Source organism: Sorex araneus, chromosome X (genome assembly GCF_027595985.1).
Source record: "Sorex araneus isolate mSorAra2 chromosome X, mSorAra2.pri, whole genome shotgun sequence".
Classification (NCBI taxonomy): domain Eukaryota; kingdom Metazoa; phylum Chordata; class Mammalia; order Eulipotyphla; family Soricidae; genus Sorex; species Sorex araneus.
In genome coordinates, this window is record NC_073313.1 from 289,084,547 (window position 1) to 289,103,515 (window position 18,969).

The following is an 18,969-nucleotide window of genomic DNA, read 5'->3' on the forward strand; positions in this document are numbered from 1 at the left end:
GAAATCTGAATAAAGTATGGGTTTGTTTGAATAAAGCATGCCCAATAATAATGATATTTAGTTGTTATTATGTATGACAAACATAATAAAGGAAAAATGTAACAACGGGAGAAACCAGATGAGTAAAATATAAAATGTTTCATATCTTCTTCACAAATGTTTTGAAATCAAAGTTTATTTAAAAGTTACTTCCAGACCAGATTCCAGGACAGAATCAATCTAGAATATTGTTAAAAGTGAAACTGAGGGGCAGGAGAGGTAGGCAATCGTGAAGGCACACCTGAGCCTGACCAGGTACAGCCCTGGGTACTATAGGCAACACCAGGTGCTGGATGATTCCTGGACCCTCAGGCTGGAGATGCAGCACACCTTTGGGCTCTTGCATTGAACCATCTGTGCTGAGTGCTAAGAACTGACCAGGAATTCTGATAACTGCCTGAAGTCCAAAAATAATACTTCTCAGGTAGTGAGGACCTAAAAAGTATTTCCTAGTGCTGCTATTAATAATCAGTGTCTTGCCTCTTAAAAACCTTTGCACTTACCCCAAGACAATAAGGACTAGTGTAGAACATAATATCTCCTGAAGATTGGGTGAAGTGAATGGTTGAAATACTATTTGGACAGTAACCATTCCCTTTCACTTCAAAGGCACCTTGAGTTTGAGTAGCATTGTTGCAAATACTTCATGGAACTCATTTAATGATCTAAAAGTTAGAGTACCACTGTATCACTGTTATCCCGTTGATCATCAACTTTCTCAAGCAGGTGCCAGTAACATCTCCATTTGTCCTAGCCCTGAGATTTTTTTTAGCAGTGTCTCTTTACTCGTTCTTCTCAGTGGTGCTGCATTGGAGGCTCTTTCAGGGTAAGGGGAATGACACCCATCATTGTTACTGTTTTGGCATATTGAATACACCATGGAGAGCTTGACAGGTTCTGCCGTGTGGGCAGGATGCTCTCGCTACCTTGCCAGGTTCTCTGAGAGGGAGAACTAAGCTATAAGTTGTGTGGCTGCAAATGCGGTTGTGTGCTTTCAGGAGCATTGTTATATAGTCTCTGGATATTGGCCGTTGATGGGATTACATGGTGCCAGGGGCAGTTTGTGGGTCTGGCTGCCAAGATACCGAAAAATTGGGGGGTCTGGATGGAGGAGGCCCGGTCCCAATCTGAGCAGGCTTGGAGATCTCAGCCCCGGGTCCTGCACACCTGGGTTCCTCTGCCGTTCATACATGCATGAGGCTCATCCGAATGTGTGGAGAGGGGCCTTAAGCATGGCTGCAGTTGGGTTCCAGAGGCCTTGGGCTGCTGGTTGAATTGTAGAACCTGGCAATAAATTAATCTCACCCGTAGCTTGCCCTCTAAAATTATGCTGTTTTTTGTGAGTAACATTTGTCTTTTTACCTAAGATCATTGACCCTCAAAGGGCCTTAGCAAAGTTCTGTAAAGACAAAATTAGTCAGAAAAGAAATAGCAGCAGGTGGGTAAATGAATATATTTGGAAAACAAGTTTAGACTTGGCTTATTTGCTCTTTGGAACAGACTTCCTAGAAGTACACAGTGGTTCTATGGATATGCCTTGACTAGACACATCTTGACCTTTGGTTTGTTTTGCAGATGGGGATCAGCGTGGTTGACTCTGCAGTCTCCGGATTAGGTGGTTGCCCGTATGCTAAAGGTGCTTCTGGGAATGTGGCCACCGAGGACTTGGTCTATATGCTCAACGGTCTGGGGCTCAACTCCGTAAGTGAGCACTTTAATATTCACACATCCCTTGTAGAGCTAAATTGGAATGCATTTCAGATTCAGAGAACAATTTTGAAGTCAAAGTTTTACTCCCCTTTTGCTGTTTACTAAAATGCACAGTGGGAAAACAATGATGATTGTTGGAGGGGCTTACTAAGTGACTTACTTATATAGCTCCATCACAAGGAATGCTACTAGTCCTTACGTTTATAGTGCCTCGTGACCTCCAAAGTACTTTTTCATGAATTATCTGACTTGACTTCACTCACTCTGTGAGGTAAGACCCATGCCTTTGCTGTTATGCCTGTTTCTTTTGCAGTTTTGTTTTTAGGTATGGCTGTTTTCTTTGGAAGAAGCTGAAATCTTGATTTTCTTACAGTGCCAAGGTCTCTGAGAAAGAGCAGGGCATCTTTTAGTATGGTCAGTGGAATGCAGATTTTCCTGACACTTAGCCTGCTGAGCACAGAAGTCTGTTGTTCCAGTTACTTGTAGCACTGTCGTCCCATTGTTCGATTTGCTTGCGTGGGCACCAATAACATCTCCACTGTGAGACTTGTTACTATTTTTGGCATATCGAATATGCCACATGTAGCTTGCCAGGCTCTGCTGTGCAGGCAGGATACTCTCAGTAGCTTGCAGGCTCTTCAAGAGGGCCGGAGGAATCAAACCCGGGTCCGCCACATGCAAGGCAAATGCCGTACCCACTGTGCTATCTCTCCAGCCTCCAGTTACTTATATAGTCAGATATTCTACAATAGCATCCACTAAAATTTCTATCTTGCCATTTTCAGCATTAAAAAATAATCCATTTATCAATAAAATTGATTTTTTAAAAGATATATAAAAGGTCAAAATGTTTTTCTGCAAGTGATTAAAAGTTTCAAATGCTTTTTCAGATATAAAGTTATCTGATTACAAAATAAAGTTCTCTCACTCTCTCATCTCTTTCCTCACTCTCCAACATCAAATTTGTCTGTAGTCCTGTTTGTGAACCATTAATATTCTTGGCCACCCCTTGACTTCATACTCTCACCACCACTAGGAATTCTTTTTCTTCCAACATTCCCTTTAACATGGACAGTGAGGCTTTCCAATACACAAAACATTATCCAGCATTGTCCTGACACACCCACACTGTTGGTTCTTCACACTCGTGCTGCCCTTCCTGTGCCTTTGGAAATACTCTAGGAATGGGCAATGATCTGAGTCCTGAGTGGGGCTTATACTGGAGCCAGAGAGCTATTATCACCATTCAGACTCTAGGCCTGCAGCATGACAATGCTCAATAATATTCCTTGAAAGACTAGTGTCACTTAGCACTCAATGCTCAAAACTGCTGCCTGTTTTCTTTGGTTAGGAATAGATATTTCATTTACAATCATAGCTTGATCATTTACAACACAAATGCACGATTGTAACACAAACAAAAAAAAATAGAAATTCTCTCTTGGAGGGGCCAAAGGGACAGTACACAGGGGAGCGTGCTTGCCTTGCATGCAGCCAACCCAGGTTCAAGTCTCAGTATCCCATATCATCATATGAGCTCCACCAGAAAAGAAAGAGAAAGGAAAAGAAAAGAAAAATTTTAAAGTGATCTCTTAAAGGTTATAAGACTGACTTGAACTTAGCTGGTGCTTAAAACATGTCGAGCTGTCAAGTCACGGAGGCATGGATAAATCATGGCTCCTTCCTAAGATTGTCACAGCTCAAGAAGGACTGCTGGAGGGGAGAGTGGCTCAAATTCATCCAAGTTTCTCTAATCTGCAAGTCAATATTCTCTGAATAACCCAATTTAACTGTGGTACCCAGGCCTTTCAAATACCAAAAGCCATGAATTTGTCTTCTAAAATATTTTGATTCTTTTTCCTTTTCTTGAAATCTTAATTGTAATGACATTAGCATAAGTGTTTATTATTCCTAGCATTATCCACACTGGTCTTCTGGCTTCTAATTTGCCTTTAAATGGATTAATCATGGTGCTATCAGAAAATTTCTTCTAAAATATAAATATGAATATGCCTTGCTTCTGCTTGAAAACTCATCAGTGAATTCTCAAAAATTGCTCAAAGTTTGATCGCAGTACATGGATCTTTAGACTTTCGCTTGGATCCTTTCCCTATTTTTCCACATCTAAGGGTGGTGTTTGTAGATGCTTTCAAGCACCTTTCTCTTCATATGAGATTCAGGTCAGGATTTACCCTCTTTTTGTTGATACATTCCTTTCCATTGCATTTTTTTCAGTGAGTTTACAGCCCTATATCTTTCCCTTCCTAGTTGTTTTCACCTCTCTGTATTAGTAACTTGAATACAGTATGTAATTTTATCTTTGGGGCTTTTTAATGCCTGTGTAGCCATGAGCACCCTGGAGGCAGAAATGACATTCTACATAATGTCTCAAACACAAGAATTATCATAGTAGATGAGATATGTTTAGGCCTGTGATGAACTATTTGAGAATACGCTTTTTTATAAAGTAGTATGTTAATCATATAGCAAAGAAAGACCAAAATTGAAATCTTGGTATGCGTAAAAAACTTTCACTGCCTACTTGCTATAAATTGGATTCTTGGAAAAGGAAGAACACTAAAATTTTCACTAAAATTTTCCAATAATATATTACTGAATGAAAATCAGAAATAAAAGACATATGTCTATAAATGTACTTACAGATACTCTATCTAAAGTTATCTTACAGATGTAGATTTCTCAGCTGAATCAAATGCCATTGACTAAGAATAACTTGATAATAAAAAAGAAAATTAAAACCACTGATAAGTGTCAATTTAAAGTCTCTTTGTTATCATTCATAGACGTATACTGCAAAGAAAAAGTTCTCTGAGAATTTCTGGTGAAGGGGTTGGGAGATTGCTAAGGGGTAGAGTCCACAGCTGTCAGAGGCTGAGTTTAATCCCTGGCAAGACATGATTTCCCTGAGCACTGCTGGGAGTAGTCTTAATGACAAAGAAAAATGTGTTTGCCAGGGATGTGGCTTAATGTTTGCCAGGATGTGACTCAGCTGTCAAGAGCATCTCTCACGTACCGTAAGACTCTGGGTCCACTCCCTGGCACTGTGCAAATAAACACCTACCAGAAAATAATTTAATGACCTTAAAATGATGTCCCTATCATCACTGTTATGCAAAGCCTTGTGTGTATATAGGTTGGTGCATTTTAAGAAAATGATGCACAGATATTAAAATCCGTTTTGAGTAGCAAGGATGTCGATGTATTCCATTTTAAGTATCATTGTTCCTAGTCTGTGTCCAGGGAGGACACCAGAGTTTATAAAATGCTCCAGTAGGGCAAATCTCTGGTTAATCCCCCTAATGCTTAGCTTCCCCTGTCACAGCCAAGGTGCTGGGAGGGACCTTGATGGTGACCTTTAGCTACACCGAGTCCTCGAGATGGGAAGCGTGCACTGAACTTGGCCTTCCAAGCCAACTGTCTGTCATCTGGGGATTTACCTAAGCCTTTGTTGATCCTATTTATGTTTTCAAACAGTACAAATTCTCGGGCAAACAAGTTCCAGATGTGGACTAAAAACTACTTTATTTTATTTGACCTATAACTACTTCCTTCAATATCATAGAGGTAATATGATTCAATACCATTACTGTTAAGCAACAGTAATACTTCTAAAATAGTCAAAATTTAAACATTCTCTTTTCCTATATAGCTTTTTCAAGTTTGGTTTTTGACATAGTGAAGAAGCTTTGTCTTTCTTTTAAGTTCTTTATCTGTAAGCTTCTTCAACTGTTTTTTTTTTTTTGTTTTTTGTTCTTTTTTTTGCTTTTTGGGTCACACCTGGCGATGCACAGGGGTTTATTCCTGGCTTTGCACTCAGGAATTACTCCTGGCGATGCCCGGGGGGTCCATATGGGATGCTGGGAATCGAACCTGGGTTGGCCGAGTGCAAGGCAAACGCCCTACCCACTGTGCTATCTCTCTAGCCCCTTCTTCAACTGCTTTTATTTTAATTTTACCACATTGATATTTTATGAATTTCTTCTAGTGCATCATTGTTCTCCCTAGGTTTTTTGGTGCCAGTATACAGAGTTCCTCTGGTTTGTCTAGTCCAAGGTTTAACACAAGGTAAGTCAAAATATGCTTTAGTTAAGAAAAAAAACTGAAGTATTCATTACATGGTCCACAAAAATGTTTTCCCTAAATCAGTAATAGGAATATTTTGCTTAGTAATTTTGAAAGCTCTGTTACTACTAAAATTTAGAAGAATCTGTTTGTCTTCTTTCTCACTTACCCATACCTGCTTTCCTTTCCCAGGGTGTGAATCTTTACAAAGTGATGGAAGCCGGTGACTTTATCTGCAAAGCTGTGAATAAAACCACAAACTCCAAAGTAGCCCAAGCCTGCCTCAGTGCTTGACTTGAGCAAACAGGCGACAAATCTAAGAAGATCCATTTCAGCTACAAATATTTATCTGAAAACAATTGTCATCAGCTTACTCTGAAACGAAGTAATAAATAGTTGGGGGAAAGGAGATGCTTTGAAAAGGTAGAATTGGATAGATAATGAAGTCAGCAGGAAGCGCCATCAGTCATTGGATAACTTGTAGCAGAGGCTAACTAATAAAACTTGGAGTTGTGTATGAATTGGGAGAAAAGGCTACTCTCTTGGTCTTAGAGAAATAACTTTTTAATTTAGTAGATGTGAAAATTAACTTCAGATTTCTCTAAATATCGGACACTGTGTCAATACTTAATCAAGCTGGCTTAGCACAGTGGACATATTGTCGGTGGTTTATGAGCTCCGCGCGGTGTGTGGCCTCAGTATTATGTGCTATGCCTCTGGATCTCAACTTTTCATTTGCCAAGTCAGTTAAGTTATGGACCAAGCGCCAAAACTCCATCTGACCCTACATAATTTTTAGCAATAGAACTTTTACATTTCAAATATGGCTAACATCTGTTAACCATTTCAATGACTTTATCTTGTTCCAAGAGGCTGTGGTCGATGGCAAGACGCCACATCCTGGAAACGTAACACGACCTCCCATGTTCCTCACATGCGGCCAGTTTACCATCCTTTCCCTTTCATCGGTTATGTGAAAAACCAGCATGGTGTTGCTCAACTATTGAGAAGTAGAAATCCTGATTTTAATCTGATGTCTAAATTACAGTGATGAGATAGACTGATGTTTGTGGCATAACCCACATTTGGAATTTTCTGATCATTTCCAAATTAACCGGGAGAACATTACTGTGATCCTAAGAGTATTAGTTTTTAATTTACAAAAATAAATGGTTTTCCACTGCATCTGGGCACTTTGATTATATCAGCTTTTTTTCTTCGTTTATTTCTTATGTTTACTTATAATCTTGAAGTGGCTGAAATTTTATCTTTGATACTAGAAAGTATTGCCAGAAATAGCAAAAAATAATATATCAAAGATGAGAAGAGGAATAGAAGGACCATATTAAGGAAAATATTTCTGTAATCTATGCAAATCATATGGTGGCAATATTATTACATGTGGGTCTGAAACATCAGTTCTATTATTTATCTAGACTTCTCCAATAATGCTGGGTGATTTTAATCTCTGAATAAATTTGCATATACCTTGGACTATGAACGTGAACTTTGTGGATTTTCTCGTAAATATTTATCGAAACCACTGCAATGAAATTCTAGAATGTAAGTACTGATTAAAACTAAGTTAACATTAAAGACATATACTAATAAGAAACAAATCATAAGGGAAACATTGGTAACAGACAAAAAATAATTCTATGAAAGAGGCCAAGAACCCATGTTGTGGGCTGGTGGAGCAGACACTCCTCACCCAGAGGACTGAGTGACTAGTTTTTGTTTGGACCAGTGCAGGGAGAGGGCGCCAAGAGGTGAGCAAATGAAGCCCAGGTCTTTATGGAGCTGTCTCAGTTAGGGCAAGGGTAGCAGCGCCCCACGGGCTCTGCAGCCCGGGGACCCCCTCTTCCCATTTCCTCTACACCCTGGATTCATTTCTATCAAAGCAAACTGCTCGTAGTAACTGCAAAGGATTCAGCTGAGAGACAGTGAAACTGTTCGGGGGTCCACCAGCACGAGAATGACCCAAGTTCCATTCTCAGGACCGCATGGTCTTCTCTGCATTCCCTGCTACAGCTCTGCATTCCCTGGCCTCCAGATCTGCCCAGGTTACATCCCACTTCTTTGGCCCTTTGCATTGAACCATCAGTGTGGTTGGCCAAGAATTACCAGTCAGGCCCTTGGACTTAATAAGCTCTGCTTGGAAGCCGCCCCTGCTCTTCTAAAGAAAAAAACTGCTATTTTAACATAAAAGCCATGAACTCTTCAAAAGGCAGGAGGGGGATTCCGAAACCTCTGGTTCAGCAGAGAATACACCTAATGGCATGAAGCAGGGGCTCATTTCCAGGGACACCTGATGCCGCCTGATCCCATTCTCATGAGCAAACTTCTCTTCTAGCATGTGCTATCCTTACATGGAACCAGGTCACTTACTCTGCTAACTAGGACGGCTTCACTTGGGGCTCGGCAGGAGAGAGATTCTATAAAGTTGCCTGAAATTCACAGGCAGAACCCCCTCCAGGCTGCATGTTAGTTAAGCAGGAAGCCTTGTCATCTTTGTGGGACCCACACATACAGCCCACCTATACAGAAGCCCACCCAGAGCTGCCTCAGGCAAGATTAGGAATACCAAACAAGGGTGACCTCTATTCAAAGACATGCATATCAAAAGCAGCATTTTATGACATCTGTCCTTAATTCAAGGAGCATATCCCTTCTGTGTTTTAGAATATTTGTTTTGTCACATGTCTGTGTTGAGGATATGATAGACAAAGACCTTAAGTCCTTGGTAAAAGTGATGTTTTTCTTTTAAAAAATTATTGTAAAGATATTTTTAGAGTAGTTTCAGGTTCTCAGCAAAATAAATTGGAAGGGACTCGTATTTATTTCTTTTGCTCCAACCCCACCCCCATTTCGTCCTCAATCTCTGCATTTCCCAATAGGGTGACGGACTCAGTTCAGGAAATTCTCCCGCAGTGAGACAGAACACTCACCCCAAACCCATAGTTTGATTCAGGGGATACCCTTTCTGCTGTTTTTGAATTTGGGGGAAGGGCATTGTTTGAGGGGCCACACCAGTGGTGCTCATAGCTTACTGCTGGCTCTATCCTTAGGGATAATTCCTGGTGAGGCTCAGGGGACCATATGAAGTGCTGGGATTTGAACCCAGTTGAACATCATCCAACCTACCTGCTCTACTACCTCTCCAGCCCAACCCTAACCCTTTTTCATTAACCAGTTTTGTTGACTTACAATATTCTTAATTCTTTGTATGGATTCTTCATTCCAACCCTCTCCCATCAGAGAGCCTGCTTCCCCCACCAGTGACCCCAGGGACTTTTCACTTCATCCCCATGTAAGCTCTGTCCTGCACACAAAATCTTCGGTTACAGCGACTATTTGCTGTGCCCTTACTGTTTCTCTTTTTTATCTCACATATGGGAATTTTTTTATTATTTATTTTTTTTATTGTGGAGGTGATGACACCTACACACATAGATGATAAATTGACCTGTTCAAGGAGACATTTCCTAAAATCTTGACTCACAAAATTCACAAACCAAATGCCTGCTAATTATATGATATTGAGAAGGTTCTGAATGGCCTTTTATTACTATAACCAGGACTTTTAACTTGACTCCTTTGCCTGCACTAGCACAGATATTAGTTTCTGTGTGTCTTGGGTCTCAGAAAAGAGAACTTCAAGACCAGAGAGATATTACAGGGGTTAAGGACTTGCATGTGTGCCACCAGAAATGACCTCTGAGCACAGAGGCAGGAGTAAGCCCTCAGCACAAGCAGGTGTGTGGCTCCAAAAAAAAAAAATGCAGATAAAAAACTCCAGATTGCAAGAGGTTACTTAGCATTGACAACATAAACCACATATATTCCTACCACAATTGTAAAGAGATAAAATTAAAGCCTGAAAACCAGCCAAGAACCAGAATTGGAAAAATTAACAAGTTGGAGGTTTGCTGTGAATACCAATAATTATTTGCAATTTTTAAATAAAATATGGGCTAGAAAATTAAGAAGTTTTGTGTTTATGGGGGCCAGAATAAGACATCAAAGAATATTTTTTGGTGGAAAGGAAGGGGTTGGAAAAATGGGTAGGGAGAGAGGAGGGATATAAAAATGGGGAAGGGGAGGAGAATAGGAGAAAGAAAGGGAGGAAAGAGAGAAGTCAGACCTATTTCTTGCCATTGAGCAGTTCTAGCAGCAAGGCATGTCCTGCATATTATAGTGCCTGAGAGGCAGGTTAAGATGCATGTTTAAGAGAATCTTCATGCAGCATTTCTTATCACTGGTTTGTCCTTGTTCCTGGAACAAGCCAGACTCTTTGATACTCTCTTTTCACAGAATGCTTTTTTTATGAGTTTCAAACTAGCAACTAGTTACAATAAGAACTATAGGAAATGCCCTAACACACAAACACACACACACACACACACACACACACACACACACACACATGCACGCACGCAGATGTAACACCAGTAAAACTGCTTCTTCCTCATGTACACATCTAAGAACCTGTCTGCTATCAATAGAACGAAGACTTCATTGCCAACTGAAAAATGTAACATGTTATTAAGCAAAGTCTGATACATAGAGTGAAATCTATATGATTAATAGGGAATACAAATTTCATACCTATTTGATTTTAAGATCTCATTAATTTGTTATTCCTTAAATAGTTTTCCCTGAGATACATTTCAGAATCTGATCTGAGAAGAGATAACCATCAGTTCTCAGTGACTGACATTTACAAACGAATTTGCTTCCTCAGATCTCAAGGCTGGCAGCTATTTGATCAATCAACAGAAGATAAGATGGGGGGGGAGGGTTAACAGTATTCATGTCTGAGTTCCATCTCCAAAAATTGTGATTTCAGTATCAGCATTAGAACATGTGTTTAAGACAGCCACGTGTAATCAGAGTTGAATATCTCTGCTCTATTGAGTATGTTCCTTAAAGCCTCAAACCAGGCATCAATCACCTGAGTCAACTCACAAAAGCTTTATCATTAAGATGGACATAGAGCAGAGTTGGGGCAAACAAAGAAAAGCCAAGTCATTAGAATGTAAATTAGGATTTAAGATAAATGTAAATTCATGGCTCCCACCCATGAATCAAATATACCAATCAGAAGCTGTAGGTAGGTTAAACACCAGCAAGTTTGTGTTTTACAGGCCCAGCAGGTAATTCTGAGGTAGCCTTAAATTTGAATATAGCCTCAAGTTTGAGCTCTGGGGTAATCATCCAAGAGACTGATTTCCCATGGGCTTAATTGAGGAGAAAAATGGACAAGACTCTGTATTGCCTGTTTTATATTCACACAAAAAAATCATGACTTAAATTAGCACTCAGATAATCACAACAAACATCATTTCACATGTCCAACAAATGGTTTAAAAGGGAATATACAAAAGAAAGAAAGAAAGAAAGAAAGAAAGAAAGAAAGAAAGAAAGAAAGAAAGAAAGAAAGAAAGAAAGAAAGAAAGAAAGAAAGAAAGAAAGAAAGAGGGAGAGAGAGAGAGAAAGAAAGAAAGAAAGAAAGAAAGAAAGAAAGAAAGAAAGAAAGAAAGAAAGAAAGAAAGAAAGAAAGAAAGAAAGAAAGAAAGAAAGAAAGAAAGAAAGAAAGAAAGAGTTAGCATTCCCTGCCACATTCCTCCACAACATCACAAAGTCCAAGAGCCATCATATAAGTTTGCTCATCAGAATTTCTTCAGGAAGTGTGGATCAAAGACAAATTCTACTAGGATTTTATATATTATATCCCTAAATTTAGTACAAGTATAAAGGCAACTTTAAAGTGAGCACTAGGGAATACTAAGGATCTCCATAAAGCAAGATTAAAAGTAATGAGCCAATTACGGGGAGGATTCATCATCACTGATCTGCTCTGTTCCGGGGAGAGGAGAGGTTTAATGGACTGACTCCATTCCATCAGTCTTCAGTCTTTTCTGGCACAATCTGATCAATAGCTGTGCAACCTTGGCGAATCTCTTTAAACTTTACTTCAAACTCATTTCCTTCATCTGTAAAACTTAGATAATAATAAGAGCCCTGGTTTACAGAGCTGGCGGAATTCCTAAACTAATGCCTAGAAGGGTTTGGCAAAGCGCCTGACACTTTAATAAGTGGTCAATAAACATTAACTATTACCATTTTTATGATTCCCGTAGAATGACATGACCTTGGGGGTGGAACAGCTTACGAACTGTTTAACTCTCAGGACTCTTGTAAAACAGCATCATCCTTTACTTCTTGTCTTAGATCATCTTAAAATACCTGCCATGATACCCAAAGAGATATCTGACCATTATGTTCCCACCTGCACAATCTTAAATTGCACATAAGTCCCTGAACTTTGCTTATTATCGTGCATCCTTGGGCTAAACATTCCAAACTTCAGCATGTCATGTGACTACAGTTACAGTAGAAAGTGATTCTGGTACTGTCCTGAGTCACACCTGTCTCAAACACATACTGAGCTCAGTCTCCACATCTCCAACCACATTAAGTTGAAATGTCATGAATGGTAAGAATCATCCCTACTCTTGCAACTGGACAAGTGAATTGATGAATTTGATATTTATTGCCATAGATTTGCCAGTATTTGATAGATTTTTTTAGCCAGACACATCTCTCTTTTTTCCTGGTTTTACAGAATTGTTTATAATATGAACATATTATAAAGTTGTGTGTATAGAATTTAAGAAGGTATTCTTGGCTTCTAAGGAGGCACCTAACTCTAAACTAGATAAGCCATAAGATCATTCTGATGTCACTTTGGGAAGGTATTAATGGCTTCCAGAAACTATAAAAAATACTCCAAACTTCTGATCCTGTTCTCATTTAATTTTTTTCTTTCCTAGATAGTTCTCTAAGGTCTCTATCATTCATAATGTTGAATAGCAATCACAGTAAGTCAGAAAAATATCTCTAACCCTTAATTTTTAATATAAAATGAAAATATTAGCAAAAATTTCTTATATTAGCAAAAATTTGCTTCAAAAGTAATCCATTAATTTTTAAAATTTCATTAAAAATATAAAAAACCAATTTCTTCTTTTAAATTGGAAAGAAATAACAGGAAAACATGTTAATATCATCATGATGTTAACCCAATTATCCACACCATTCACTAAAATTCTATACAAATGATAGTTATTCTAAAAGTTTAAGCTTAGAATAACTAAAAGTTTAAGTGTAGTTATTCTAAAAATTTAAGTTTAGACCAACTTTAGAAGCTTTCACTTATTGGTAATTTAAATAATGTATCATTTTTTTTCTATACTCACTTCAATAAATGTAGTTTCTTCACTGGCAGAATGTGTGAAGAGGTATCCAAAGTTGAATAGCCACAAATACTAACATGGTATCATTACTTCTATCTCTGCTTTAAAAATGTACTTTTATTTGTTTTTAATTTAATTAATGTGTTGCTTTGGGGTGGTCACACCAGGCAATACTCAGAATTTAAGCTTTGGGCTTAGGGATCATTCCTGATGGAGCTTGATGAACTATTTTCACCACCTATATGTTTTTTCAGAAATAGACATAAATGACAACTATTTAGCAGGAACTAACTTTGTCTTATGATATAAGACAATACTAAAAGAACAATTCCCTATAACTTGAACCATATAAAGATATGTTTCCATATAAAGAAGTGATACATTATTAAGAAACATTTAAAATGAGAATCATAACTTTTAAAAAACATTTAAACTATCATTGGCACTCATGCATTGGGGGAGTATAGTGAATGTTCAGCCCCTTATTTATTATCATCCATATGGTTGACACTCTACCGTAGATGGACTAGATGGTCTGCCTTAACTGTAACATGAGAAAATGGGATCTGGAAAGTCTATCTCCTGGTGTCTGGATCCTCTGGTAAAAATCAGAGAGCACAAATGTAAACTGAGTTTTCGAAAACAAAATGGTTCCAGAAACAAACAAGATGTGTATACTGAATGCTAAATAGTTGATTACCATGATCTCATTCGAGAAGAATATAAGTTCCAATTTACATATATTTAAGATAAAACCCTAGGTCCTGTTTTCTACAAACATAATTTTGTGAAATGAATTATATCTTTAAGTCCTTCTGACCTTAAGGTACCCAAGAGGTGATAGCTCCACTGGTCAGCAATCTTCCTATGATGCTACTTTTACTGGTATGTAGAGCTTTTGGGGGACTACTGACATGTTTTTTGTGGAGGATAATCTGTAGACAGGTTTTCACATCCAAAGTCCTTTTAGAATCATGTCAGTGTGAACCAATGGCAAGACCTTAGAATGGAATTAATCACCATTTTATTGATTCAAGGTGCTTTGTACCAGCTGCCAGACACACACCAGACTCCTTCGCCATTCTTCGCTGAGTTCCTAAGGAATAGCATCCCGTTGGACAATCTTAATTGGAAGCATATTTTCTCCCATAATGCAAACTCAGGGTCACAACAGGTAATCTGAAAGATTGTTCCACCATATGTTATACTTCGACAAGAAATTCCCCAATATCTTGATACAAAAGGGGAGGTTACATAAGTCTTAAACTTCCCATCAAGTAAGTTTATTAAAACCAAATAGTTATTTCATATGAAGGTAAGAAACAATTTAGATTTTGGGATACATTATAAAAAATGAAGTTTATGTCTATTCGTAGTAAAGACTGTTACATTTATACTAAAATTCAAAGAATGCTTTAAAATATTCAAAGATGGGCATGATATATAATAACATTCTGGAGCACAGCAAATAGGGATTTTGCTGCAGTAATGTCAAAATCACAGCACTATTTAATGTTTAAAGACTCTTTAAAAAGTCTGGTAGGAATATGTAAGTTCTAAGAAATAAATTTTGATTAGCAGTTCTTTCTCAATAATATTTCAAGTTCATTTGAAATAACTTGAATATTGATGTCTAATTTAATGCTAAATGTTTAATGAGGAATTTTAAATGTCATAATAGTAAGTTTGGGGCCAGAGAGATAGGCTATCTGCTAGGCACTTGCTTTGAATATGCCAGACCAAGTTTAAATTCTGGGCATATAATTCACCAACCCCGCCAGGAATAATCTCTAAATCCAGAGCCAGGAGTAAGCCCTGAGCATCGGCAGATGTGGTCTAATAAGTTTTAATATGCTTTCAATTAGGATAAGATTATTTCCAAATACCTACTTCAGAACTATTTGGACAAGAACAATTATCATTTATACTAATATACATACATCTTATATTATGTAGTATAAATAAATCATACAGCTTTATCACTTTGGGCTGATCCAGAAACTATTAGATTCTATGGTTCATCAGCAATAGCAGTGTAGCACAGAGATGGAGATTTGAAGTGAGAGATGAGAGCGCTCCTGTGTGTGGGTTCTGGTGAGATGTGGGACCCTCACACAGGGGGAAAGAAAGTGATACTTATAGTTTCTTTGAATGACCACTCCATAATCACGTCCTAATATTTCTTTGACAAGCCCAAATCCTAATACCCTGAGTCAGGATTTCAATACAAAAATTAAAGTGGGGATACAGTAATTCTGGCATAGCATAATATTACATCTGAAGTTGTAATATTTTTCTTTTTTTTAATCAAAGTTGGTCTACTAGTAAATGAAGTGAAATATTTCCTGACTTTGGGGGTATGGAGGTGGGTTCCAGATATGTGGCCATTGGCATCACTGCAGTAGAGTGCCAAGCCTGCAGTAGATGCCACGTAGAGTGTGTGCCCCAGTCAATTAAGTGACTTCCTCATCCAAAGAACTTAACCGCAAAGCCATAGGAATATAAACTGCAGTACTAGAATGATCATCAGAAGAATAATAGAGTAAGTTTAATAAGAAGCAATGGAACAGAATTTAGAGCCCAGCATAAGTCCTAAGTATGAATAACAAAGTTTGTTGTAATAAATTTAAAACAAAGGAGCTGGCTGCATTAAGTAAATGGCAGAAGAAAAGCCTCTTCAGCAAATGATTTTGGGAAAATAGAAGAGGAGAAAGGAGGAAGGAGGAAGGAGGAAGGAGGAAAGGGGGAGGAGGAGGAGGAGGAGGGGGAGGAGGAGGAGGAAGAGAAGAAAGAGGAGAAGGAGGAAGCTATACCCCTATTACACACCCCAAACATAGTAGCTGGCAGAGAGTTGGGAGTAAGTCGTGAGCAGAGAGTCAGAAGTCAGTCAAGAGCCCAAATAGGTTTGGCTTCGATACCCAAATCTGCTCCATTCTAAGAAGGATGGAGAAAAACAGAAGAAACATCTGGTCCTGAGAAAGAAGTACCCTGTGACGTGCAGGCGCCTGGGCGAGATTCTGGCCATGCCTGGATGCCTGGACAGCAACAGGGAAATTCCTAAGTCACAAACAGGGAAGAAACCTTGAGATTGATGAAAAAGGAGAGGGCAGGGGGCTGGAGCAATAGCACAGTGGGTAGTGCATTTGCCTTGCAGTGGCTGACCGGGTTCAATTCCCAGCATCCCATATGATCCCTTGAGCACTGCCAGAGCGCAGAGCCCGAAGTAACCCCTGTGCATCGCCGGGTGTGACCCAAAATGAAAAAAAATAAAAAGAAAAAAAGGAGAGGGAAGGAAAGAAAGCAGGAAGTAAAGGAGGGAGGGAGAAATAAAAGATAAGGAAAAATATCATGCTACGGTAATAGCAATTACATATGCATACAATTTCATATATAAAAATGACATCCAGAAAACTGCAAATGTGCACTTGACAATTTGAAAATGGATGGATATTGGATAAGCAGTGGGGTCAGTGACAATTTGTTAACTAGCAGGTTTGGAACCACATCTATGTATGTAATAGGCTTAACTTTAATTCTTTTTTTCCTCTAATATGTTTAACGACTTATGTACAGAACTTTTACTTTTCAAATATCTGATTTGACATTTTTCAGCTTTTCCCATCGACTTCATTCCATTGGTTTTCTAAACACCTCTCACAGCTGTCCTCCAGCTACAGTTTCATTAACCAGCAGTGAGAGAAGATCATTAGTCCATTAGCGACTGCTCTGCCGCACTGGCATTTGATTCCTAGAATGGGGCTAGGTGAAGATGCACTAGCAAACTTTTTGGTTCTGTTTCCAAACATTGGAATCTGAAGGCAGGTCATTCAGTTTTTTCCATTTAAATATCCATCCCCTTTATCCCAAAAGGGTTAGGAAAGAATAGGAAGATTAAAATGGAAAAAAAAAGAGAGGGTTCAGGTGATAGCAAAATCCAGCTTCAATCCCAACTTTGCCCCTGTCACTTGTATAAACTTGAACATATTTCTTAACCTCTAATTTTATTGATAAGAAAAACCTGAGTGTTGAAAGTAGGTAAAGGGATATACCTGATAACCTTTCAGTATCTGTATTGTTAACCACAATTGATCTAAAGAAATGAGAAAAGGGAGGAGAGAGAGAGAGAGAGAGAGAGAGAGAGAGAGTGATAGAAAGAGAGTGAGAGTGAGAGAACTCAGTGCCTGCCATAGAGTATTGGGGGAGGGGCAGGGGGTGGAGGGGAGTGGTTTGTGTGGCAGAAAGTGGGAAATGCACACTGGTGAAGAGACAGGTGTTGGAACATTATATGACTGAAACCTAATCCTGAGCAATTTTAGAACTATTTCACTGTGATTCAATTTAAGAATAAATAAAAGTTTTGAAAAAGAAAAACCTAGGACACACTAAACAGAATTCTAAGGAGTAATAAATGTATTTACTATTTAATATTTATATGTATTTAATATATTTACATTATATTATTTACCCATCTTATGTACTGTGGCACTATCGTCCCATTGTTCATCGATTTGCTGGAGTGGGCACCAGTAATGTCTCCATTGTGAGACTTGTTGTTACTGTTTTTGGCATATTGAATACACCATGGGTAGCTTGCCAGGTTCTGCTGTGCGGGCTGGATACTCTCGCTAGCTTTCCAGGCTCTCCAAGAGGGACGGAGTTATTGAACCCAGATCAGCCGCGTGCAAGGCAAACGCCCTACCCACTGTACTATCACTCCAGCCCCATATTATATTACATTATATTTCATTGTAATGTATTTACATTATACAGAAACAACGCCAGATAGAGGAAGTTGATTTGAAGAAGTGCTATCAATTTTAACAGCCTGTATTGCTATCTTCACACAGCCCTAGGTTACCTCTCTGGAGAAAGACCATACTTCCCTGTCTCAGATTAGGCAAGCATAAAATTTTATTTTATATTTGCTAATGAAATGGCATGAGCAGAAACAATTTGGGAGTTTTAAGTGCTGACTTGTACTTATTCATAATATCTCAATTTCCTCTGAGTATGTTTCGGAGAACTATTTTATCAACTGGAACTTTTCAACAAAGGGAGTAAGGTTTCTTTCATGCACATGTAGTGTGAGTAAAATAGAAACCTTTGTTATTCGAGTCTAGTGACATTCATGATTGCTATTGCTACAGAATTACTCAGAAAATTGTCCTATGAGTCCTAAAACAAAAAGGCTTATCCAGCAACTAGAATCCAATGAGAGAAGCCATTCCTGCTGGGATCTTTCCTCATTGATCTGTGGCAACGATAATTAATGTGTCTTGAAAACAGCAGACAGCTCACTAAGCCCCCACAAGATCCAGCCTGGATAGGCCGACCACAAGGGGCTCCTCTGTGACTAACGCAAGTTTCTTTGACCTGAAATTAAGGTGTAAAAAAATGAAAAGGAAATAGGGTCCTTTTTTAAATGTCTTCTAGTATCTTTTTTCTGTCTTCTAACTTCCCTTTCATCTCATTCTTGCCTTCTCATTTTCCTGCCCTTATTTCCCCTTTCCTCTTTTTTAACTCTGGCTTTTCATTAAACTTTGTGTGTATGCTATATTAAAATTGTGGGAAATCTTGAGAAAAGACAGGTACAGACTTAGAACAAAAATGCCATTGTTCAAACAACCCAAGTGCCCTAGAACAGATGACTGGTTAAAGAAACTTTGGTACATCCACACCATGGAATACTATGCAGCTGTTCAGAAAGATGAAGTCATGAAATTTGTTTATAAATGGATAGACATAGAGTGTGTATCATGCTAAGTGAAATGAGTCAGAAAGAGAGGCACAGACATAGAAGGACTGCACTCATTTGTGGAGTATAGAATAACATCACATGAGGCTGACACCCAAGGACAGTAGATACAATGGCCAGGAG

At 38.6% G+C, this 18,969-nt stretch overlaps 1 protein-coding gene across 1 annotated transcript in view; it reads left to right on the top strand.

Annotated features, from left to right (window-relative positions):
- The window catches only part of LOC101548692 (3-hydroxy-3-methylglutaryl-CoA lyase, cytoplasmic), a 121,481-nt gene extending 114,152 nt beyond the window's left edge, over nucleotides 1-7,329 (top strand). Inside the window, exons 5-6 of the mRNA XM_004615811.3 lie at nucleotides 1,615-1,740; nucleotides 6,025-7,329. Coding sequence (XP_004615868.3) covers nucleotides 1,615-1,740; nucleotides 6,025-6,126 — 228 coding nt within the window. The 3' untranslated portion in view covers nucleotides 6,127-7,329. The remainder of the gene's footprint in view (nucleotides 1-1,614; nucleotides 1,741-6,024) is intronic.
- Nucleotides 7,330-18,969: the final 11,640 nt, after the last annotated feature.